This window comes from Electrophorus electricus, chromosome 12 (assembly GCF_013358815.1).
Source record: "Electrophorus electricus isolate fEleEle1 chromosome 12, fEleEle1.pri, whole genome shotgun sequence".
Classification (NCBI taxonomy): Eukaryota; Metazoa; Chordata; class Actinopteri; order Gymnotiformes; family Gymnotidae; genus Electrophorus; species Electrophorus electricus.
In genome coordinates, this window is record NC_049546.1 from 12,676,338 (window position 1) to 12,700,491 (window position 24,154).

General features: G+C 38.3%; 4 protein-coding genes across 8 annotated transcripts; 2 read left to right on the forward strand and 2 right to left on the reverse strand.

Annotated features, from left to right (window-relative positions):
- Positions 1-136: 136 nt before the first annotated feature.
- On the reverse strand, positions 137-3,962 carry polr1d (RNA polymerase I and III subunit D). 2 transcript variants are annotated; one of them, XR_003410291.2, is made up of 6 exons: positions 3,887-3,962; positions 2,691-2,788; positions 2,230-2,306; positions 1,609-1,691; positions 496-688; positions 137-390 (listed from the first exon to the last, which is right to left on the reverse strand). XR_003410291.2 is itself a non-coding variant. In XM_027004882.2 (5 exons), exons 1-5 carry the CDS (start codon positions 3,926-3,928, stop codon positions 641-643), a joined length of 348 nt encoding a protein of 115 aa, XP_026860683.1. In that variant the 5' UTR covers positions 3,929-3,962; the 3' UTR covers positions 137-640. The 2 variants fall into 2 exon arrangements, 1 of the variants encoding a protein (XP_026860683.1); XM_027004882.2 differs by having other exon boundaries at positions 137-688.
- Positions 3,963-4,918: 956 nt separating this feature from the next.
- sybl1 (synaptobrevin-like 1) lies at positions 4,919-8,721 on the forward strand. Its single transcript, XM_027004966.2, has 8 exons — positions 4,919-5,032; positions 5,812-6,005; positions 6,090-6,147; positions 6,310-6,447; positions 8,026-8,116; positions 8,219-8,286; positions 8,378-8,470; positions 8,555-8,721. Exons 2-8 carry the CDS (start codon positions 5,860-5,862, stop codon positions 8,621-8,623), a joined length of 663 nt encoding a protein of 220 aa, XP_026860767.1. The 5' UTR covers positions 4,919-5,032; positions 5,812-5,859; the 3' UTR covers positions 8,624-8,721.
- A 1,991-nt stretch (positions 8,722-10,712) lies between these two features.
- On the reverse strand, positions 10,713-15,853 carry si:ch211-274f20.2 (calnexin). 2 transcript variants are annotated; one of them, XM_027004942.2, is made up of 14 exons: positions 15,546-15,853; positions 15,290-15,363; positions 14,953-15,011; positions 14,659-14,800; positions 14,483-14,564; positions 14,203-14,395; positions 13,803-13,992; positions 13,150-13,263; positions 12,700-12,856; positions 12,348-12,545; positions 12,004-12,123; positions 11,683-11,785; positions 11,526-11,598; positions 10,713-11,438 (listed from the first exon to the last, which is right to left on the reverse strand). In XM_027004942.2, the coding sequence occupies exons 1-13, from the start codon at positions 15,615-15,617 to the stop codon at positions 11,528-11,530; spliced, it is 1,575 nt and encodes a 524-aa protein (XP_026860743.2). In that variant the 5' UTR covers positions 15,618-15,853; the 3' UTR covers positions 10,713-11,438; positions 11,526-11,527. The 2 variants fall into 2 exon arrangements, with proteins under 2 accessions (XP_026860743.2, XP_026860744.2); XM_027004943.2 differs by lacking the exon at positions 12,004-12,123.
- Positions 15,854-19,938: 4,085 nt separating this feature from the next.
- Positions 19,939-23,884, forward strand: rhogd (ras homolog gene family, member Gd). Of its 3 annotated transcripts, XM_035532183.1 has the most exons (3): positions 19,988-20,005; positions 20,495-20,559; positions 21,998-23,884. In XM_035532183.1, the coding sequence occupies exon 3, from the start codon at positions 22,027-22,029 to the stop codon at positions 22,600-22,602; it is 576 nt and encodes a 191-aa protein (XP_035388076.1). In that variant the 5' UTR covers positions 19,988-20,005; positions 20,495-20,559; positions 21,998-22,026; the 3' UTR covers positions 22,603-23,884. The 3 variants fall into 3 exon arrangements, with proteins under 3 accessions (XP_035388077.1, XP_035388076.1, XP_026860728.1); XM_035532184.1 differs by lacking the exon at positions 20,495-20,559 and having other exon boundaries at positions 19,939-20,005; XM_027004927.2 differs by lacking the exons at positions 19,988-20,005; positions 20,495-20,559 and adding an exon at positions 20,605-21,527.
- The last annotated feature ends 270 nt before the right edge of the window (positions 23,885-24,154 follow it).

Genomic DNA, 24,154 nt, shown 5'->3' on the forward strand with positions numbered 1-24,154 from the left:
AAACTCAGCAATTATTACTTTAACAAATTTTATCCAGTCCTTTAGCAGTTCTAATGTTCTTGTTTTAGTGAGACACATGATACCTTTTAAAAAACACTGGAATGTTTTCATTTGGTTATTGAAGAAGTTGTGTTTGTAGATTTGACCCAAGGCTATACTCAGATGAGAGCTTTGACCAATTCTCCTCTTTACTTTGGCCTGCTCATCAAGAGTTGTCAAAGTGGCCACATGTCCTGCCACATTCAACAGGAGTACAACAAAGACAAATAGGACCAGTGGCTTGGGTCCAAATCGAAAAGTCTTTCTGAAGGAATTCCTTGGAAAACAAGAGGAGTGGATTGGTCTGACCAAAGTAGTAAAGATGTGTAATCCAAGGCAAATTTAAACCAACTGCAAATACAAATAACACTCCAGAATTTAAATGAGTATGTGCATTTTAAAAATTATATGTTTAAACAAAAGAAACAATTTAAATATTGTATGTATAAAACAAACCTTTATAGAGATTATACTGTACAGAAAGTCCATCTGCAAGGAGACTTCTAAATAAGAACTGCAGGCTGTAGCATGCCAATTTGTCCCACCATGAGGTGCTGACTCATGCCATGTGACAGCCTTCAAGTTCCTTAGAGGTCTGATATTATTCCATGGCTTCTCCCTGCTTCTCCTTGAACTCCTTGACCTGTGCCTATCAAAACAAGCATCCAAAGTGTTAACCAAACCAGACAATCCTCTCAGGGTCTCACCTCCAAGCACTTCAATTCTTAAGACTCAATGATTGGTTTCTGTGCAACAATAAACAGCCATGAGCAAATTGCACAGCTTATTTGATTTAAAGCAATAGCTGCAGAAGATCCATACTCCGTTCGGTTTGCATTTGAAGTTGAAATGCACAAGGCAATTTGTGTGTTCCAGTTGCACAGTGTCCTCTGTCTCAAGGCTGTCACAAGACTCTCGCAGCCAGGGCAGTGCTCAAGTCCTCCTCACTGACCTCTTTTCAAGAATTGAGAACAGTACTGCCATAGTCTACCTTCATAAGAGTCAGTGTTCCAACACAATGGCCCCATTACATCCAAACAATTTCTAAAAAAACACAGCCAAATCTAACAATATGAACAACTACCTGGCAAAACCTTTAGCCCTCATTTATCATAACGTTACATCTCTGTTGATCCACAAATCTCTTGTCTGCCTAAGTAATGGTTATTGAATTGTCTAGACTGACACTCCTGAGAGTGATCTATTGTTTTGGGAGAACATCATCCAAGCTAAATCGGTGTCGAGCCAGTGGCATGAGCCTTGGATACTGGACTGCAAAGTAAAGATCTCTCAACCTGGGGCTAGCACTGTGGGGCAGCTATGCTGTGCAGAGCGCGCTGCTCTGGACTGTTGTACACACCCTTCATTAATCCTACAGGGAGAGGGAAACAGGACTCTAGAGGGCTTGTTGAACCATTTGTGCTCACAGACATGCCAACACAAACAGGAAGTATGGCGAAAGAGGGGCCAAGGAGTTTATCTGGGGGTAGAGAGGAGCAGATGACACTACCGCAATGACCAAGGAGTGCATGTGTGGCTACATGCACACGTGTTAGTGTTCTGACTCGCCTCAAAAGTGTGCAGCACATGTTTACAGATGTCTGTGAGGTCATTCAGGCCCTTGCGAAGAGGTTCGGTTGCTGGAAGTCCACCTGGAGAGGCACAGAGTGCAGGGAAGCAGAGGGTGAACAAAGACAAAGGCAATCAAAACAGGAACAATGCGTCATACTGAGCTTTGCATGTGCAGCTGTCACGGGACACAAGGTACACCATACATGCCCAGTTCTGCTCTTTGATAGTTTGATGAACAGAAAATTATCTAAAAATCCAAATAATAATTTCAGGATTCAATTTAAGGGACAAGTGTTCCCCACTTGGCGGCCTCAGCTAATCCATCAACCGATTAGATAAGCACCGAAGGCCTTTGTTCTCCCTCTCCTGCACTCAGAAGAGGCTGTTCAAATAATTTAACAAATTTAGAATATAAAAATAGTCAGACAGAGGCCCAAGAAAAATAAATAAAAAACTGGTGGTGGGGCATGTTGCAAAGGCAAGAGAAACATCTCATCCCTCTCCCTTGTGATACACTGCTTATGTATAATAGCCCAACAATGGCATTTCCCCCACTCAAAGTCACAGTTTAAATGAACATAAAGGGGTTTTAAGAGTGAAGAGATGTGCAGAGCTCACCTCGCGTCTGTATGCGGAAGTTGATCTTGCTCTCGGAGGGGTGCGTAATGCTGTAGCCGCAGAACTCCACATCAGGACTACGGAAACAAACAAAGACACGCAAAAGTCATCAAACCAGAGTAATGTCTGTGCACAAGCAAAGAGGACTACTCATTAACCCATTACTGGCTTTTAGTATGATGTTTCAGACAAGCGCTCTTGCATGTTTAATTTTGCATCTCTGTTTGGTAGAATGACATTAGTAGAAGTTAGTCTCAAAGGCACAAATCTGTTTTGGCTTCTGTATCCTGACCTCTGAGGACAACCATCTACAAATGCATAAAGTGACCCAAAGCACCAGCCTCAGATAATATGAAATAAAACAGCAATTAGCTCTGCCTCAAAGCAGGAAAAGGCATTTTGAATCCTGCAAGATTCTGTATGCATGAACTGTCAGGTTATTCAACACAAATATCTCTTACTTCTTCATGAGCACGTATCTCAGAGAGTTGCCCAAAGTGTGATCCTCCTCGTGCAGGACAAAGGTCACGCAGCCCTCGTCAGTGCCATCAGCCTGGACCTGTCCTCAAACACATCAACAATTGACCCAACCCAATTGTAAACTGAGCTGCCCAAAGCCAGACACTCATGACAAAAAAAAAAAGCTAAATTTGATGGGGAATAAAAAGCTAGCAAGGGCCACAAATTGTCAGCTGCTACACACAGACAGGAAGGGTGGGGGAGGTAAAAAGCTAACGGAAGTCAGAATTGATCAGAAGTCAGTTTTTGTTTTGTTTCAGGCAGGAAAGATCTGTTGAAACAGGACAGGAGGAGCAGTCTACATGAAAACCACAGATTTTTAAAAAAAAAAAGCAGATGAAAAACTCAATGAGAGGGATGGTTAACTCAAGACAGGCATCAGAAATTCCTCTTACATTAAACAGAAAATAGTTTGACATCTATAAACCATACAGCATGGACTAAAGGTAAACTCTGAACATTTCTCAGCCAACAGTTCTTGTGAGTCACTGCCTAAAATATGGGGCATTTTATGGGGCTGACAATATTCCATATAGAAGGGGGGGGGAGATTATGGTGTGCTATAAACAGAAACTTGCTTCAATTTGCCAAAATTCCCAGAATGAGTAGCTAGCTAGAAAGCGCTTAATTTTAACACATTCTGAATCCACCGTCTGACCTCGTCTTCAAGTAACACACTACCCTCCAGTGAATGCAAAGGAGAACTGCAAACACCCCTAACGTTGCCTCCTAGTCCACGTCTGGTAAAATAACTAGGACTTAGAAATAAACGCAACGTTAACACAGTGATAGCGCAGATATTTCAGCACATACATTGCGCGTGTTTTTGTGTAATGAACGTAGCTAACTTAGCTCTCCGTTTCTTGTGATGATTTCAAACGGATTTGATTAACGCCTACGAGATGTTACAAATGTTTTATTGCAAATGCGTTGTTTTGTCATTGGTTAGCAGGTTTACACCTACCTAGATAGCGAAGTTTCCACACTAGTAGCTAGGCAATTTCGTGATTGTGATAGATAATGATGCAGACTGCTTAAACAATCGACATCTGCAACGGGGCTTTGTGTTTAAAGAACTTGATACAAAGAAAGCTACGGAAGACAGTTAACCAACCCATAGCTTAGCTAACAAACTTACCATTTGTAAAACAGGTTTCTTTTCTGTATCCGTACCTGCCATGCTTGCAAACAGCTTCTATTCTTCTTTGGTTTTATAGTGGTTGGCGAACATCTATTTAGTGCTTTGCCGCCATCTACGGATAAGGAGTGTGAACTGGGTTTGCAAAATCTACACGATTTTATCTTTTATATTATTCTATCTCTGTATCCATTTCTATCATATTTTATCTAGCAATTTTCTGATGCTGGAAAAATATACTTGGTGTGTTGTTCTCTTTTTTCTGTAATACGTCTGTTAGAATAAAGTTTATATTAAACTATTAAAGGTTTGTAATTATCGTTATATTTAGGGCATTAGCTACATGTTTCTATTAGTTATTTTGTTCACATAATTCATATTTGCCTGCAAGACATGTTTCCCCATTATGTCTAAAATACTCTTTTTTGTGCTCTTGTTTATATAAATGTTATATTTTAGGTGACTTAAGGGAGACGCACCCCCTTCTCTCTGTTGCTCGCTGGTTAAGGTACTTGACTTGTAATCGGAAGGTTGTTGGTTCAAGCCCCCACCATCGCCAATTTGCTACTGTTGGGCCCCTGAGCAAGGCCCTTAACTCTCAGTTACTCAGTCATAATTATAAATCGCTTGGATAAAAACGTCAGCTAGATATAATACTCAGATTATAGGTTTTGAATTACCCTTCCCTTACGTTCTCATTTTGCAGGCTAGCATATTATTTTTCCACATGGTAACAAAGACATTTTTTACTATCCATTTTTAGGTCATTTTACACATTTGAATAAACTGTGGGGAAAACCGCCTACTATTTTGATATTATTGGTAGTTTTGATTTTAAAAACTAAAAAAAAAATATTAAATGATAGAGTGTTAACGAATATGCTTCGTTAATCGTCAGTGTTCAAATATCCTCTTTGCTTAAACACATGGTTTTAATACATGGTTACTAAACCGAGTTTAACCGACTCTATAGCTAAAAAATCCGTGTCTGAAAAAAGTCCCCAGAAAACTACGTTTCCCTAAAATTCGTGTAGCGGAAGCTTCATGATGAAAGTCAGTAATGCGGAAAGAAGTTGCAAAAGCTTATGAACAGTTTAATGTCTACAACGAGAAGATAGACTCAAAGCGTCAATAAAGCCTAGCCAGGTATAGTGTTGCCCCAATGTCCTTTTTGTTTTTATTGTCAAATGCGTCAATAAACCTGCCCAGGTTGCAATAAATAGTATTTTACCACAATGTAGCTGGGTTAGCTAACTTTGCTGTGTTAACTAGCTTCGGGAATGTTTTGTTGTGAGCTTTGATTGCTAACTAAATAACTCGCTAGCTGTTCGAACCAGCCATTTAGTTGGTTAGCTAGCTAACTAGCTGTTTTGATCGTGGATCATATGTTGCTTTAGCGGTTAATGTTGCTAAGTCTGACAGGTCTGGATGAAGAGGGACTGTCCATTTTTACTTAGCCAGCCAGCTAGCTAGGTAGCTAGCGACGTGTTTCATTTTCAGTAAGATAGCTGTTAGCTCATGACTTCAGAGGGGAATATCTGCCGTTGGGTCATTTTGTCAGCATGGCGCTAGCTAATATTTTGCAATTCAAACTGTCAAATTTGAATGTAATTTGTCCTTTCTAAATTTTAGCACTTAGTCAATTCAGCTAAATGATTCACTTGCGTATTCCATATTGAGAGGGACAAATGTAAGAAAAATGGGTTGAAGCAGGCTAACTAGGTAACCTAGTTCACTAATAGTTAATGTTACCTAGGAGTGCATGTTTGAATGTTGACCCTATTTCAGTAACCGCTAGCTAACCTAGCTAGGTAGAAAGCCAGATGGATCTGTTCTAGCAACTACCAGTGATGTCCTCTATCAGTGTCTTCGATGTGTCCACTCGTCTGATGTAAACTCAAGTTTACTATTTACTGCTTTTACAGCCCTTCATAGTAAGTAACTGGACTTGTTCGTCGTGGCTGCTTTTCACGATGGCAATCCTTTTTGCTGTGGTGGCCCGGGGAACAACCATACTTGCCAAACATGCCTGGTGTGGTGGAAACTTTCTCGAGGTGACTGAGCAGATTTTGGCTAAAATCCCCTCTGAAAATAACAAACTCACCTACTCGCATGGAAGGTAGGGTAAATTAGATCACAGCCATACACTTTGTGTTCCCGTTTGTTTGAGATTTTCTGTTTACAGTAATATTTTTGGTTTCAGCTATCTCTTTCACTACATCTGCCATGACAGAATCATCTATCTATGTATTACAGATGATGTGAGTATAAGATGCCAGATTTACTAATTAACTTGCTGTCTTGGATTCCATGACTATCGTATCTTGTTTATGCAGTATAGTAACCTGTCAGTGAAGCATGCCATTTTGCGTGATACATAGATGACATTGAGAGGCATGAATGGCATGAGTTTTTTTGTGCAGGATTTTGAGAGGTCACGTGCATTCAGCTTCCTTAATGAGGTGAAGAAACGCTTCCAGACAACTTATGGCTCTCGGGCACAGACAGCTTTACCATATGCCATGAACAGCGAGTTCTCCAGTACTCTCGCTGCACAAATGGTGAGAAGCACTTCACATGGCTGTTTTCCCCATCCTCAAGTTTCATATCGTCAAGTTTCATGTGACAATTACATATAGAGGCTAAGTTTTCCTAAAATTCCTATTATCAGTTCAGTTGGCTGTCCAAATTTGTGGAAAAACCACAAGTATCTATCTCTAGGACTCTCCAAACTTTAACTTTTAATATTGTTGACCATATTTAACATGAAAAAGGTAAAACAATGCACTGTACTACAACATTGTTTTGTAAATGTAAAATTACAGTATCAACAAAGCTGCAAAAAGTTTTGTGAAGTGCTGGATACATGACACATTGAGAGAGAACACATGACTGAGGTTGGCTAGTACCAAGACAGTTTGTGGTGTTCATAAAACACCACAGTCTGCTATTATTTAGTGTGCTGAAACGTTTTGCAAAATTTAACTTAAAATACATTTTTGTATATATTTATGATAGTAAATGATAAAACATATTAATACATATGTGTTATGCATTTATGACTTACTAAAAAACAAATTAGGTGTATTTTATAGTCTATATGCAATGTTTGTAATTTTTCACAGTAGGCCACAAAACCCCCCAAAAATTCCCTTTGAGCTATTCATACCAATCTCACAAATAATCAAACCAGCCAAAGTTAAATCCACAAAAGTTGCTCTTCAACTGTATTAATCTTTAGGCTACAAATGAGTTACTTGGTTAATTATTAGGACTTCTGAGGGAAGAATGCTCTTATATATACGCATGGATTTAAATTGCTGTTATAATATAGAGGCTCATGATTTAAGAGTATATGTTACGTTTTTGTGGACCAGACATGCTGAGAAATGATAAGGAGAGCAGTTGTAAGATGGGAAGTTGGGCACTTAGGCTGAGAGATTAATGGCCTCTTGTGCTAGTACAGTGTCATTATGTGAGTGGGTTGTTAATTATTAAGCCACAAGTCTTACAAGTTTTAGCTCAGGGTTTTAAAGAATGCAAGAGTGTAACTTGAAACATAGTCTGTAAATTAATTTTGAATTGCAGAAATGATTAGTTATGCCTAATAAAAACCACAACAACAATAATAAATAATCATAGGTGACAGTGTAATGTTTCAGGTGAGGTGGCTTAATGGAGAACTCCAGTAAATGACTGAAACTTAGGCAATGTGTTTGCCCATTTTGAGGAAGACTGGACTAGAAACGAGTTTTTACTGGCTTAGACAAACTGACATAGGTTGAGCAGTTAAAACTTATTTTGTCATTCTGTGACCACACCTACCAGAACTTTTGGGGTTGCATCAATGTTTCTTTGAGTCCTAATTTCTAAAGGTTAGCCATTTAACCAATTTTAGGTATTTAATAAAAGCAGGGTTTTGGAAAAACTTGAAAACCTCATGATTCCCTGCCACTCTGTTCTGATAGGGTACATGTAGTTGCTTAGTTTGAGTGTTGACAGTGCACTTTTAAATTTCAGTACATAGATGCTTCTAATCTTCATTTTTTCCAATAGTGTGTTGAAATCTTTATACAACTAGTTTCTATATATTAATGTCTTGTTTATATATACGAATTCTTACCCCAATCCCATTACAGAAGTACCACTCAGACCCAAAAGGATCAGATCGATTGACAGAGACACAAATGCAGGTGGACGACTTGAAAGGCATTATGGTCCGGAACATTGGTGAGAATTCTTTTTGTTCTATTTAAAACAAGACTTGCTGTATTCACTGAGCCAGGCTAGAATATTTCAGTATATGACATACAAGTGCTTCCCTCATTACAGACCTTGTGGCTCAGAGAGGAGAGAAGCTGGAACTACTCATTGACAAGACTGAGAACTTGGTGGATTCAGTGAGTGCGTTTCTTGGAAGTGGTACCATGATATTTTGACCAGTGGAGCAGAAGCCCTGATGTATTCCTCTGTAATCATTTTACCACACAGTCTGTCACTTTCAAAACCACAAGCCGCAACCTAGCCCGTGCCATGTGTATGAAGAACCTGAAATTAACGATTATCGTAGTAGTGGCATCACTTGTAAGTAATATTACCACAGCAATGGTTGGAGGCAAGTGTCATTTAAATCTTGCACACATTGATCATCTCCCTTGGTCTTTTCAGGTGGTGCTGTACATCATTGTGTCAGCTGCCTGTGGGGGCCTCACTTGGCCCAATTGCCACAAAAAGTAGGAGGGTATGGCAGAGCTGAGCTCCAGATTGCACCTCCTGATCCCGCTTTCTCTATCTTGGAAGGGAAACAAACCACTGATCAAAGACCGTCACAAACACATGAATTCACCCGTACCTTGTTTGCACCTTCCTGAACCGTCCTCTGCCTTGCCTCCCCCTCTCAGTTGAGGGGTCCCCAACAGTGACTGCATAGCCTTACACAGGACGCGGGAATGCTCGGACCTCCTCTTTTCAGTGGGCTTTCCATCCAAAACATGATACCCTTGGTGTTCCAGTAAATTCAGCAGAATGATTTTTGAGATTACAGTAGACCTGAACAAGATTCTAATATAGTAGGTTTTTCTTTGTAATGCAGCTATGTTTTGATGAAATTAAATAATACAAATCTTATGGTCTGATGAGGACATTGTTAACTTTTACATAAGTTCTGGCACATTTTCAGGCACATAGATTTGTGTAAAATTCACGCATTGTGTGTGAGGTGATCACTTGTATGTACACATTTGCGTAGGGTGAACTGCTAATCTCATGCAAGTCTAAATCAGACTACTAAGATTTTTATCACTACTAGTCATTAACGTAGTCCGTCCAGTTTCTAAATTGACGTCTTAAAGTGGAGGTTGGTTACATTTGTTTGCCATGGAAATGTGATTTCTATCAATGGTATTAATCAAAAAACATCTAAAATAGTCCATATCAGTGTGTATCAATGAATGTGAAAATCACATTTACAAGTTTACATTTTCTTCCACTTATATTTGAACATCGTATGTGAGAGAAATTGACAATGCAAACATTTAACATTGGAGTGGTACTGGTCCCTTGGCAGCATTCTAGTTTTGCATGGATGAAAAATACTCTTAAGGCATGTGACACTGCTTGGTAAATATAGATGGTTGTAGAGGTACAGGAATATTGAGATGTCAGTTAGAAGCATTTGGCCATGTATGTCTTTGATCATGTACATAGATACATCATATTGTTTATAGACATATGTCTATGTAAGAGTGGCTATATTGAAATATTGACCTTAATCCTCTGAGATACCATCTACCAAGTTAAATATTTTGGTTATCAGTTTTGAAAGTTCTCTCTAGCAGTTCAGGTGACCATAAGGTCATGTTGCTTTCTGGAACGTCAAAACTGACCTATTGGGTATACAGCTGCCTTTATCCTTTTCTTCCTAATATAGTTGCCATACTTCATAATCCATTTATTATATTGCACTTCAGTAAAGCTTTCAGATTCAGGATAACAGTGTGTTTGTCAGTATATCACTATGTACATGCCTTGACTCATATTGAGCTCAACTGCATATGTAGATGTACAGTAAAACGTTTAAGAAGGGGAAGACATGCTAGAGTAGTGTGCACTGGTGAGTGAAAGGAGATGGTCCATCTCCCTGATTGATTATTTTTTACATATTTGTCACATACGTTTTTTTCCCCAAACAATGCACTTTTTACTTAATAAGTTTGCTTCCTGCCATAATGTTGCCAATAATCATGTAATTATTTAAATATTGTTAAGATTTAAAATAAAGGCATCTAAAATGCTCAATGATTTTGCATTATATCCAAATGAATTTAGAAAGCTCGTCTTATGATGAAGTAAACTAATGAAATAATGGAACTAGTGCTAGAATAAGCTCTAGTGCTGTACTCCAAACAATTATTTTACTATGTCTACTAAGTAATTAACTAGAATAAAATGATTATTTTAGTTACTGCAATTAGTAAACAAAAGTTTGCAGTTTTTGTTGCATTTAGTTGTTAAACCTGTGGTATCACTCTTAAGCATGATTTAAACATGTGATTCCACAGATCAAACCAGATGTTCCCACAGATTTTTTTATTTATTTATGTAGGATAAGATTTCCTCTCCAACTACTACTGGTAGTAAAAATAAACTTGCACATGTAAGGAATTTATCTCCTAGTCTTTCTTTGGTTTAGAAAGTCATTAGGTAGGGAGAAATGTAGTATTCTTGAATATTGTTGGTAGATATGAAACCAATCTTTTATTAAATCAGTATGCATTCAGGTTTTAAACAAATTTTAATTAAAACTTTTAAGGATTGTGATCGCTCATTTTGCTTAAGGGATCAATATGTCATTTTACATTTATCTGACACTTTTAGCTAAAGCAACTTACAATTATGACTGAGGGATCCAACAGTGGGATTTGAACCAGCAACCTTCCGATTATAAGTCAAAAACCATCGCCACTAAGCTACTGCTGCACACCAAAAAGTAGCAAACAATATTTATTAAATATTATTTTGAAATCATGTAATCCAGTAAAAGATGTTAATGCAATTAAGGCACATTGTACAGGTGGAAATAGAGTAGACGAAATTTCCATGTGAAGCCTGTAATTTAACATGGTTGTGACTTTAGTTGGTATTCCCCAAGCTCTGTAGCTGGGCAAAACAATCCAGCATTAAATCACTAATGACTGGAAGAAGGACGTGATACTTTCCTTAAGCAAAAATGAAGGAAACACTATACACTGTTTTGCTGCAATTCTCATATGTCAAGGCTGTCTCTATCTTGTTACTTTATCCAAATTTTACATTACTATCTATTCATTGATACAACAGTTTTTTTCCAGTTACAAAATGCCTGGGGTATTTTAGTTAGTTTCCTTCAAATTGTCCTCAACATCACATTTCATTTCTCATGGCCTGCTCCTTAAAGGAAAGTACTGTTCAAAGTAGCAAAGTTACAGCTATGTCAGACTGTCATCATTCATGGCTTCATTTGAATGTGATCCAATATGTCCTTGGTGCACTCACATGTTTGGTCTGCCTCAATCTACAGCCACAAATAAATACATTTTTTAATTTGGAAAAAAAATTCTGCCAAAGAAGATATGCATTATCTGTCAAAATAAGTAGTTACCTTTAATTCCAAGTCTGATTTTTCTGAGGTTTATTGGTATCCCTTTTTCGTGATCCAGTTCTGGCATTGGCCCCTTAAAAAGAACGTAACAATGGAACATTCAGGCAACTGAACTGTACTGTAGCTCATATTAAGCTTTGTATACCAGTGTTCTCACCACAGTCACTTAGGCAGGAGTTACTCTCTGTATCTTGTGGGCTGTCTGGCTGAGGTTCGTCAGATTTTTTGTAATAATAATCTTGATCTGGTGGGCCAAATCGCTGATAAACAGAGATAGGCCATGTATTATCTTTTTCTGAACCCAGCAAACTGACAAAAAATTTTAAAGTGTGTGACATTGAATCTCCTTATGTTAATACTGAGTCTTAAAAGAATAAGTGCTAAATCTTCTGACTCGGTATTGGTATATCAAATGCACAGAACATAGTGTCAAATAATAGACAAACCTTCATAGTTATCATTTTGTATAGGTTTTTACCTTGTCAGGCCACATAAAACTGACAAAGAGGATGATGGGAAGGCCCACAGTGAAGACATACACACTCCATAGCCAGGGGTGCTTTATTGTGGCAGACAGCAACCGTTTTACAATTCCAGGCTAGAAGAGGATCGAGTAAAAATGGATAAGAGCCTTAATCCTAAAATGGCACTTCCCTGGTCTCCTGACAAGCAAATAAAACTGAAGAGATTTTTATGGATCCTCGATAAGGAGCCAGGAAGAAAACTGTGTTGAATCTCATTAAAACCTAACAGCTATAGCAGGGCTGAGACCTGTTTGCTTTACAATACCATGCATCACATCAGGAACCACAGTGGGCTTACTGTCTGCCTCTGTCCCCATGTGTCCTCTGTCCATCGTTTGGCAAGCTCTAGATCATCACATAGCAGGATATTGTCAAACAGCACATTCCCAGTGAGGGACCAGAGCTCAAAGCCCACTGCACCCACAGGACTCATTTTAAAGGGCTGAGGGTCCTCAAAGTAAGCAGGGTTAGGAACCATCTGTGGCTTCCACTTGCCCTAATGCAGACATCAGCAATTAGGGCTCAACTTTAATTTTCAGTTAAGGTTAGGTATTAAATCCTTTGTGATTCACTGATAAACCTACAGTTTAAATTCAGTTTAAATTGTTAACTGAGCATTGATGAAAACTCTGAACTCTGTTGAAGTCTACCTGATAATTAGGATTGTCAATCATAGGTGCTTTCCACTTGCCCTTGTACGCTGGGTTAGATACCATAGGAGGCTTCCAGGGTCCACAACCTGGAGCCTCTGAACAGGCAGGATTAGCAATCAGAGGAGCCTCCCATTCCCCATCCATGTCCACAGACCTGGTTTGCACACAGACACAAAGTGAAACCACCTGATATTTGATTTACATCAAGGAAAAACTATAAATAGTTTCAATCAATTATTGACAGTGAGCTTGATAATAGTGCTCAAAAGTTAAAAGCAAAGCCAGCACCATTAGTATAATCAGATCAGATACGTTTTCTAATATTTTTCTCCAAAAGAAAGTCAAAGTCACACTATACTCTACAGTCACAGAGCCAAGTATTGTGGTGCCTGGGAGCTAAAGGCCTGCATTGTGACAAGTCATGTGCACGGTAGCTGGCTTACACACCAGTCAATTGGAGGATGAGCCTCTGGGTGTGGGATAAAGGGCTCTTCCTCTTCTATCCAGGCTAAAGGTCTCTGCGCTTTGGGGTCTGCAATGAACTGGGGAGCCTCCTCGTCCCTTTAGAGACATTCAGTACCATTCCACAGTAAAGCTACTGTACAAAACCCCAGTGTTATGACTTTAAAGTGTTTGTCTAGTAGGGTGTCTGTCTAGTGGACCATTCTGCAACACCAAGGGTATTAGTAAAGTTACAATCATCAATACTTCAGAGACAATATAAAACCTATGACTAAATCTGCACAGATCTACTGAGGTTATGATATATATGCTACTACAAAAATAAATATCTGCACAAATGTGTGGGTCTGCATCTGTATGTTCAGGTCAAGTGGATTGTTAGGAAACCTCTAACATGCATTATGTGTTATGATTGTCTAAGGCTACCATAGCATTATATGTCGTAGTATTCTAAGACTACCATAACAGCATAAAAATAAATCTAATCCTAAACTAGGGGTGCCTTCCTTGCTTTTCTTTTTTCAGATTTTTTAAATCTGCAGATGCACTAAATATCATAAATCGGGGTAATAGATTACAACCCAAACTCTCAAGTAGATCTTTAGCAGCAGTTGTAGTGGCTCCTGCTTTAAATATACCAGTCCTGGGGTTTCATCACTGCAGGGTCAGGTATGTGATTCCGATCATCCCAGTTGGTAGGTTTTGTGTCTTCTGGGTCTTCTATCTCACAAGGGGGCACTACTGGTGGATCCATGTCCATCAGGAGGCTGCCCTGATTGACTAATACTTGGTCAATGAGAATTTCAAAGGTGTTGTCTGGATATAAATCTGAAAATCAGAGATTTCAGTTACAAGTACCATCTAGAATTTAGTGAAGGAAGCTGGTAAAATGTGTTAAATGGCACAACTTAGTTAAAACGCAACCTATTCTGTGTCTGTCATGCTCTAAAGCAACATTAGGCCTAAACCTGTGTGTTACAGCTCTTAAAAATTATGCAAGTTTAAGATTTGCTGAATTTTGCTCTGGTTGAGACTCACTGAGAGTGTAGAGGTGAGGTTTGTGATCAATGAAATATTCACTCAGATCAGCCTCAGGCTGCTGTGCATGTTTCTCCTCATACAACCCAGTCACAGGGTTCCAATGGCGGAAGATGAAATGTACCTTGTAAGTGTTGCCACATTTGTCAGGACCAAACATAATGGTGTATGGGGTGACATCATTAAACTGACTCTAAAACAACAACAAAAAAAGATACATTTCATGTAACAATGTCACAACACAGACTCCTGATGTGGAATACTTTAGTGATAATCATACCAAACGTAGATCATCTGAATGAGAAAGCAACTTTATGTAGGCTCCACCACAATCAATCCCCTTTTGGAAGAAAACTTCATATCTGTGGAGAGTTGTCAGTTATATGTTTATTAAAAGAATGTGATTTAATATTGTGGGGACATGAATAGTAAGGTTGATTGAATGGCATGTATTACTGTAGGCAGAGGGGTTTGCTGTTAAAGTGAAACACTGGGTGTATATATGTAGCAATAGCATGATGTCGACCCGGAGACTTGAGGATAAGACCCTTGTTCCCTGGGAATTCTTGATTGCTGGGTTCTTCCACCACCCATTCCCCTAATAACAAAAACCGAATAAAACCACTCTTCAAATAGAGTGCTGGAATGGCAACTACAATATTTAATCACCTCATCAGAGAATTTCACAAATCACAAAAGCCTACAGTTTGTAATCTTTTAAAAGGCCTGACAGAATCACATCAATCTTACCATCATATTTGTGAATGTCCAATTCCCTCTCTTTAAGTGCTTGGGAGAGAACCCAATTTCTTCAGTAGGAAAATGGAGATGGAAGGTGAGATATATTGAACTCACACAAAGAAATGATTGCTCATTGGATATGCCTGAGCATTTAAAACCACAGACATTGGGGCTCTTAAGACAATTGACATGCCCAGCCCCTGACAAAGCCATCCAAAACTCTGAACAACTGGTATGGTTTTGCTGGGAGCAGGACAAAATGTGGAGTGTGTGGGCACTGCCAAAAGACATGATGACGAAAGACAGATAAGGACTACTTGTAAGAATAACCAGAACAAAACTGTACCTATCCAATGGGCTTGTGTCAAAGGTTTCTGTGATATATGCCTTGCTTGGACCATTGATGTCTCTGTAAATACTCTGACAGATGGGAAGGTAAGGCAATATGACATTAATGCATATTATTATTATTATTATTATTATTATTATTATTAATAATAATAATAATAATAATAATAATAATAGTTTGTTGTTCATGATGAGACTGGTGGTTAATAAAACTTTTTCTTTGATTGATCAATTTGGTAATATGACAAACTAACCTGGTCCTCATTGGTCGCAGTCCAAGTCAAGTAGAAACATAAACCAACAAGCATGCCCTGGCGGCTAATCATATCTCTCTCTCGAGCGTTAGTAAGTTTTTCAGCTTAGCCGATTTTCTGGTTACTCTGCCCTGTGTCCTGTAGCATGCAATTTCTAAAAGAAACACTCCAAAAATAAAGCAAAGTAGTCAGCTTAAGACCAACCAACTTCACCGTCCTTTAGTCGCCTTGCATTCGTGAATAGAAACTTCCTGAATACTCAAGGTTATCAAATGTGGACTTTGAACTCGTGATCCCACACGCTTGTGGAAAATTATCGAAATGACTAGGCCTATATTTCGTTCGTCTGAATTGCGCGTACTCGGTTAATCTTCAAAGAGTAAAGCAAGTAGTCTCTAAGGAGTACGCCCTTCACCTTTATTGTAATAGGTACCCACAGGCAAAAAAATAAATAAATAAGTGTGTGTGTATGTATGCATGCATATATATGTGTGTGTATGTATGCATGTATGTATGTATGTTTGCGTTTCTAAGCCTATTTTATATATATATATTTTAGCCGTCACCAGCAACATATCAACAAAGAAAACATTGTGCAATTTAGGAAGCATTCACTTCCCCTGTGCACACCTTTGAGGTTAATTTTGATAACACAGTATGACAGTCGTTACCACAACCCCAACAGTAACTACTAAACGGAAATTAACATTAGCTCATACGTTACAAAATAGATGTCCCCTCGATTATTCATATGAAATATGATATATATGAACAGGCGTCAATTGTGGCATGGTTTTAAACAGCGAGGAAATGCAGTCTTAAAAGACTGAAATAATAAGGAGGTACTAAAATGAGTGCAAATAACCAAAGAAGCCAACATACTCCGACTCGTACTGCTGCATAAATTCTCCTTGTCATGGGACGTGCGGGGGGGGTAGTGTCACCTTGTTTGTGGACATGCCTTGTGGACACGCCCACCTGCACGGGGTTTCACGTCGTGTCTGTTTAAATCTAGTGTGTGTACGGTGTTGGTCATTGTTAGTCTGCCGTTATATGTTAAACACGTATGTAGTCATTGTTAAGTGTTAATGTGTAGTGTGTTTTGTTAACCATGGAAGTTATGGCTTTTGTTAATGTTGTGTATGAGTGCCACCAGTGCTGTTCTCGTCTTTCGTTAATAAATGTTCCACTTTATCTGGAGAGTTTGTGGGTCCTCGACGCCCATCGGCACTCGGGCCAGCAGATTCGTTACACTCCTAAAGCGCTCGTTACACTCCTAAAGCGCTGTACATACACAATCTTCGTATCTTTTCTGATTGATTGAATGAAAAAAGTGTTGACAATCTAATCTCTTGTTCATCCATAAATTAAGGCGTGGCATTACTAAAATGATGTTCATGAATGTGGAATGTAAGCACAATTATAATTAGACTGATAATAATATAATGCTGCTTTACTTTATCCTTACGAACATTATTAAAATGCAGTAAAACAATTTTAGGTTAAATGGAAAAAGCAGAGTCAATGACCTATCTCTCCAAGTCAATACAATTTTATATAATCATAGTGCCAAAACAAATGAAGCAAGGTTTTCAGTTACACAAAAAAAGAGCCATTTGGATTAACAAATGTTTTAATAACAATTAACAAATTATCTTCCTAATTTACAAATTGGTAAGTCATTGCAAATGGAGAAAAGATTCAGTGTGTTAACTTGGTCAAGGTGTTGTGAAAGCACTGGTGGACTTACTAAGTTTATTCATTATCTATTACATGTATGTATAACAGTAGAACATTAATTGGCAGTCATAATCACTAAAATTATGTAGATCTAATTAAAATTCCATTATAAGTGGGGTTTTAAAAAAAATCATTTTTGTGATTTATTTTAATGATATTATAAAGAAATCGAGGAAATTCTGTCCAGCAGTTTTATACATTTAGAACTGGTAGTACATCTCTAGTGTTTTTCAAAAAGGTTTCAGACTCAGATGTGCCAGATTTCGGTTTGACAGAAGACTTTTTGAGAAAAATAAATGTACGTTTGATGATACCAACAGCTTTATAAAAATTCAAGAAAAGCATCAATCTGATTTCTGAGCATAGTTTAATATTACATTACTGTTCATAAAGCCTGTAAGCTGTGCAATAACATTTAAAACCTCCCATAAGGTTACAGAACTACCACAATACAACAACTGATGCCATTTAGGTTGGCAACATTTTGATGATCAGCTATTTAGTTTTACTGTCCTTCAGAATAACAAAGGTAAGTAAGGATGCTGTCATTCCCAGAAAGGAAATGTGTCTTATAATTCCACATTGTGAGAGAGATTAGTCAGAATTCCTGTTTCCATCAATTGAAAAAAAGAAAGTAATTAAGTGTTTTTCTTGGACATTTGATATGAATATATATAATTCAGTTAACTACGTTTCAGTGCATTCATTTGTGTCAAGTATTCTTCCTAGGACAAAGTTGTGCCCTTTTTTTTTATTATAAATGAGACAAAATAAACACTCTGGAAGCTGGCAAAATTGCAGATATTGTATGGGTTTGGAGAGTAAAATATTGCTCCTTTCAATCCTCATGACTATATCATACTTTTAAAAAGCATTTCTTATAAATATTGGGTGTGTGTGAGGATGTTGGATGATGAAGAGTGTTTTAAATGCTCTGTAATCCACATAAGGAAAACAACAACCCAGATGTAACCTACCTTTTTTTGGTGATATGCCATAAACATAAGATGTATCAAAGTTCAAAAGTCCCAGTACAGTGAATATAAATATTATTTCAGGTGGAATGTATTTAGGTTAGACCTGTTTTTTTTTTCCAAGCCTTGTCTTTTATCATTAGCTTGTTCCTTCTCTGTCTCATATTTCTCTCCTTAGGCAGCAGTCTCAGTTAATCTTATTCCTTGATTATCTTATTCCTTGATGTAGAGATTAGTTCATACAATTTACCTGCTGTATAATATACTTCAGCATGTGGCTTACACAATATGTCCTGCTTGCTGTGGTCAATAGAAATCCAATCATTTGTATGCCCTAAAGACTGTTATGATCTATGAAGGATAATGCATAAAGGACACAAAAGCTCTGCCTTTGTATTCTGCTCCAGTATTCAGATTCAGTAGCTCCCACACAGTACTAGTGCAGTCAGTAAGTGGAGATGGACATCACTTTGACATGATGATTGAGCACAACATGTTACTATAAATAGAAAAATCACAGAATAGCCCTAGGACACAGGCTACATTATTCATGTGCAGAGTGACATAGTGACATTCTTATGTGAACTTATATGAACTCATGGAGAAACTGCTGCATTCTAATATGACCACTTTACAGATTGAAAATAGAAAAATCTCTAAATCTTACTGATACAGATTAGAACTGTGACTTTAGTTGATGAGACTTAGATCTAGTTTAAGAGCAGATCCATAAACTGTGCAAACAAAAGTCATTTTCATTTTCTCCTTTTGTTTGCCCTGAATTTTAGTGTTGTTCTAAACATTTTTGTATATAGTTGTTATATACTATTCCCAGTATTAATGAACTGAAATTATATAGAATTTATATAGATGAACTAATTGCTCTGCAAGTATGTAATATTTAAAAAACAAGAAATTGATGTTGCCTCTCTGCAAGCTGCCTCCACTTGGCCTTTTGTTTATGTTGTCCTTTTCTGTTGCATGTTGAGTCTCACACTCTGTGTTACCTGTGTGTGGTTATGTCATTCATTTATAAGCCCTTTGTTTTATGGACAGTTGTTGGTCATTAACATTACGTTGGCTTTCTTTAGTTCCTGTTTGTGCACGTTTATGTTCCTTTTCATTTTCATTAAACTCTTCAGTTGGAGAGTTGCTTTGTTTTGCGTCATTTTTTTTTTTTTTTGTTCTTCACCTATGGCAAAGAATATAAGCACAGTTGCTTGATCTCAAAATAAACAATAGTTCTTATTCAGTAAGTTGTTATTATTGGCTTTTAAGCTACTAAGGCTTCGTACCAGTGTTGGCTATCAACTATTTAATTCTTGTTTATTGCTGATCTACTGAAGGGACATGTTTCAGTTATTCAGTGTGTGGATTTAATAAGTCCCGTGATAGTATGTTGTCTTCTGTTATTTCTGCCATTTTTTCACTCAGGTGATCACATTTTGTACTGTGAATGAGCCATCCTCTACCATCCTTCAGGTAAATAGACTTCACAACTTTCGCACGGTCAGATGTTAACTATGTTCGCAATGTTACACTACTACACACTGTATACTACACACCGCATACCGGTCCCTGTAGGACTATGCAATATAGTATCCAGTATGCGACAATTGCAAACAATACTACAGGCTCACACAAACGTATGATTTTCCGCCACCATTGCATGATGGGATGCAGAACACCATGAAGATAGCTCTGGTCGCATACTGGAATATTTGGCTTGAGTAATATGCCATCCAGGTATTTTTCACGTACTGAATAAATTTATTTTAGTTGCATACTGCATGTGACACACTGATTTGGGGCCCAATCAGTGCGAGTAGTATTAGAAGGCTATTTCGAACGTAGACGTTGTGTTTGTTTTACCACATCACACGACTTAAAATATAAAATTTTCAATAACAAAAAACTTTTTGAAAACTTTGAAAAATATTACATATGATTGTGTTTTATTGTCTCTGCATTTTCTTACTCCTTTTAAATTAAATATAACTAATAAAGACAACGTTAGCACATTAAGGCTAGCTGCTTACTAGATTTACTATTAACAGTATTACTTGGGAAAGCTTACTTCTGAGCTTCGTAATTTAAATGGAATGCTAAACGAGATACATTTAGTCGAGTGGCTGAATAAAATGGCAGAATAAAATAAAATATTAAAACAAGCGATACACTGAAGTCAACATTGCACTGTTATTTTGAAAACCGTTATTTTGTGTATCGCTGTAGTTGTTTTCGTACGGTCACGAAGTTGTGAGCGGTGGTAGAAGAGGGCGCGAGAGGATCTTGAGGCGGTGAGTTTCTGGATAACTTGGCTAACAATTTTTGTAGCTAGTGTATTGCAGTCTGTTTGAGTATTTAGATAGTTACATCAGCGTACTGTTTTCAAATTAGGCGGTGATTTATATTACCAAGCAACGTGATCGCTTTAGCTAGCTCATTAGCTATAAAGCAACTCAGTTAGTTAGCTAGTTTTGGAAAACATCTGTCATTTAGTTAGCTTGCTGCAGCCGATTACGTTTATCAGTGTTTTAAACATAAAGTGAAGCTAATTATCAACCGTTTTGGGGAGGTAGCTATGGTTTAAATGGGTACTATATTAGCTAAATAAGTAGCAAGCTTGATAGAACACCCTAACCTACACAGGTTTCGGTAGTTTGGTTTGCTGTAGGTAGCTACGACACCTATATCTGAGATAGCTATTTGTCCTTTTATAGCTAGTCCCCAATTTGTTAGCAGTGTAACTCGAGAGTTTGACATCTCCAAGAAAACATCAAGAGTCGCCGCTTAGCTAGCTGAAATTAGTGTTAGCTAGCTAGTAGCTGAGCTAACTATACGAAAATCAACAACCGTTGCTATCTAACCTATAAGTCTAACAAAAGCTAACTGGCTGGCTAGCTGACTTACAGTGGCGCCCGTGCTTAAACTTTGTATGTCGTTTTTGATTTGTTAGCTCGCTCGGTCGGTGGCCATTTTTACTAATTCTTAGCAGCCTACACAGCTAGCTAACCATATTCTTGCTAGCTAGCAAATGTTGGCCAATGTTAACTTACATAATGTTAGCTAGCTAAGCTAACTAGCTGCTTGAATAACTGGCATTAGTTTGAAACGTTAGCTAGCTAATTGGTTTTGAAAGACTCTGTTAACCAGTCTTCCTGAATTTGGTTTCATCTTAGCTAGCTAGCCTAAAAGAAGTTAGCTAACGTCCTTTAGGCGATGACTGAAAACAGTCGAAGTGGAATATTTTACTCCTCATAAATAGGTAAACTAGGTTCTAGTTTGCCAAATCAGAATGATTGTGTTTAAAATCGAACCAGTTGATTGTATAGTGTAACTTTTTTTCCCGTTAAATTGCGCAATTGGCTACCTACTAAGTCGTTAGATTGCAGTTAAGATGTAAAGTTGTTGCAAAATTTAGAAGCTTCCCTTAATTGATATCGACAATGTGTTGTACACGTGATGGAGAAGTCTTGGTTTAGACCAGATGTACAGCTATTTTTTATACATCTGTGTCATTTCTTTTACACTTTAGAAGATGGATTTCTTTTAAGAGGCAGAATCAATCCTTAAAGTTAAACATCTAAGCATATACTCAAGGTTAATTTGAGTTGTGAATTGAGTTTTAAATTGATGAAAAGTAATGTGCAACACAACTGTTGTTTTTGTTTATTGCTACCACCAATGCAAAACAGCAGCCTTGTTTACTGACTCCGGCCTTTTTACAAACTGTAGGTGCCCCTGCTGGTGTGGACTAAGGAAGGATGCAGACTATAAAGTGTGTTGTGGTTGGTGATGGGGCAGTGGGGAAAACATGTCTTCTAATCTCGTACACCACCAATGCCTTTCCCGAGGAATACATCCCTACTGTGTTCGATAACTACAGTGCTCAGATGAGCGTGGATGGCCGTACAGTGAGCCTCAACCTCTGGGATACAGCAGGGCAGGAGGAGTACGACCGGCTGCGCACGCTCTCCTACCCACAGACCAACGTTTTCATCATCTGTTTCTCCATTGGCAGCCCCTCCTCATACGCCAACGTTCGGCACAAGTGGCACCCTGAGGTCTCACACCATTGCCCGAGCGTACCCATCCTCCTCGTGGGCACCAAGCGGGACCTGCGTAATGATGCTGATACCGTGAAAAAGCTGAAGGAGCAGAGCCTGGCCCCCACCACTCAGCAGCAGGGCAGTGCTCTGGCCAAACAGATTAATGCCTTTAAATATTTGGAGTGCTCTGCACTTCTCCAGGAGGGTGTTCGAGAAGTGTTCGCAGAGGCTGTACGTGCCGTGCTCTACCCAGTCACCAAAAAGAATTCCAAGAAATGTGTGCTTTTGTAGTCTGCCTCATTGCACCAATGGATTGCATCATTTCCATCAGGAAATGGACTCGCAGCAATCTGTGGACAGCCGCAAATGGGATGATCCTGGTATTGATATCCATCTCCTGTCTTCGCTTTTGAGGTATTGTTTTTGACCCTCCCGGTTCATTTTCTGCAGTCACCAAAGTATGTGCTCTTCGCTATAACTGAAGCATTTGCTCCTGTTGACTTTTAAACCACTCTCCCTTCTGGCCTCTTTTCTCTTCCTGGAATGTGGTTGTCCAGATCGCTTGCACTTACCTCAGTGACTTGTTATAAATGGAATGCGATAACATGGAAATATTTTGATAATGAAAATTAAAAGCAATACATAAGACCATGGCAAAGGTTCTGACCTGTGTGGGCCTGGTAGTATAGCTTGCCGGTGGCCTGAACTGGCATTCTTTATTTGAGCAGTCTCTGTAGACAAACCTGGACACCTTTCTTCTGCTTTATATATAAAACTTCATCTACATTCATATCAGTCCTTTTTGTGCCTAAAAATCCAACTCCAATTCTGTCATGATACTAAAGGAATGTTGCGATGACATGTGATTGCTCTTGATTACCTCGGTTCAATTTGCAGTAAGATCTTAAATTCGTTTACCCTTTCCTTTCCTGAGAATGATACAAACCTCTGTAAAACCTCTTTTGATCTTTACTGTTATCAATGGAACACCCAAATAATATTGTCTCCGTCAAGTTTTTATTTCTGTAAAATGGGGTGTTAGTGTGACATGGTGATATCTTGAGTCAGTTGCCTTATACAAAAGGTCATGTCAAGTTTGGATTAAACAAAAGGCTGCAACCTTATATCTGAGAGTGCATATCAGTAGCTACATGATGCTGCTAAACCGCTAAAACAATGGCAGTACTGCTATCAGATCCATGAAAGATATTGGGTCATCTTTCCTTGCCATCTATCTGAATTTATGCATAGAACTTACCCTTGAAGATCTTCCAAATGCCTTACTGGCACTCTTACACATAGTGTTGCCTTACAAGTTGAATTCTAAGTGCCTGTCCTATTTTCTAGTTAGTCTGTAATAGAGCCTGTTCCTGAAGTTCTTATTTGTTATTTTGTAAATGCCCGAAGCTTCACAGTTGCATTCATTCATCCTGCCTGCAGTGTGCTCTCTAAGCATGAGTGAGTACATCTGAGTAATGGCCACATTGCTGTAACAGATGAGCTAAGCCATGAAAGTAAATGGAGCATTTTTTGTTTGTGCCTGGAGATGGAGCACCAGGCATGTGTGGCTAACCCTCACTGTCCAGCACAGTGCTGTCCCCATGCCAGCTCTGAATGAGGAGCAGACTGTCCTGTTTAGTGGCTGTGTGTTACGTGTCCAGCACACATCAGTGCCAGACATTGATGAGATGCATGTTTGGTCCATATGGTGAAATATATTTGCATAATGTATTTGCTTAAAGCTCAAACATTTACCTTATAAAAGAAGAAAAATAATAACTATTTAATGGAAGTAATTAGTGGTGTGGAGCTTTTTACTGACTAATTGCCAATGTTGATCTAT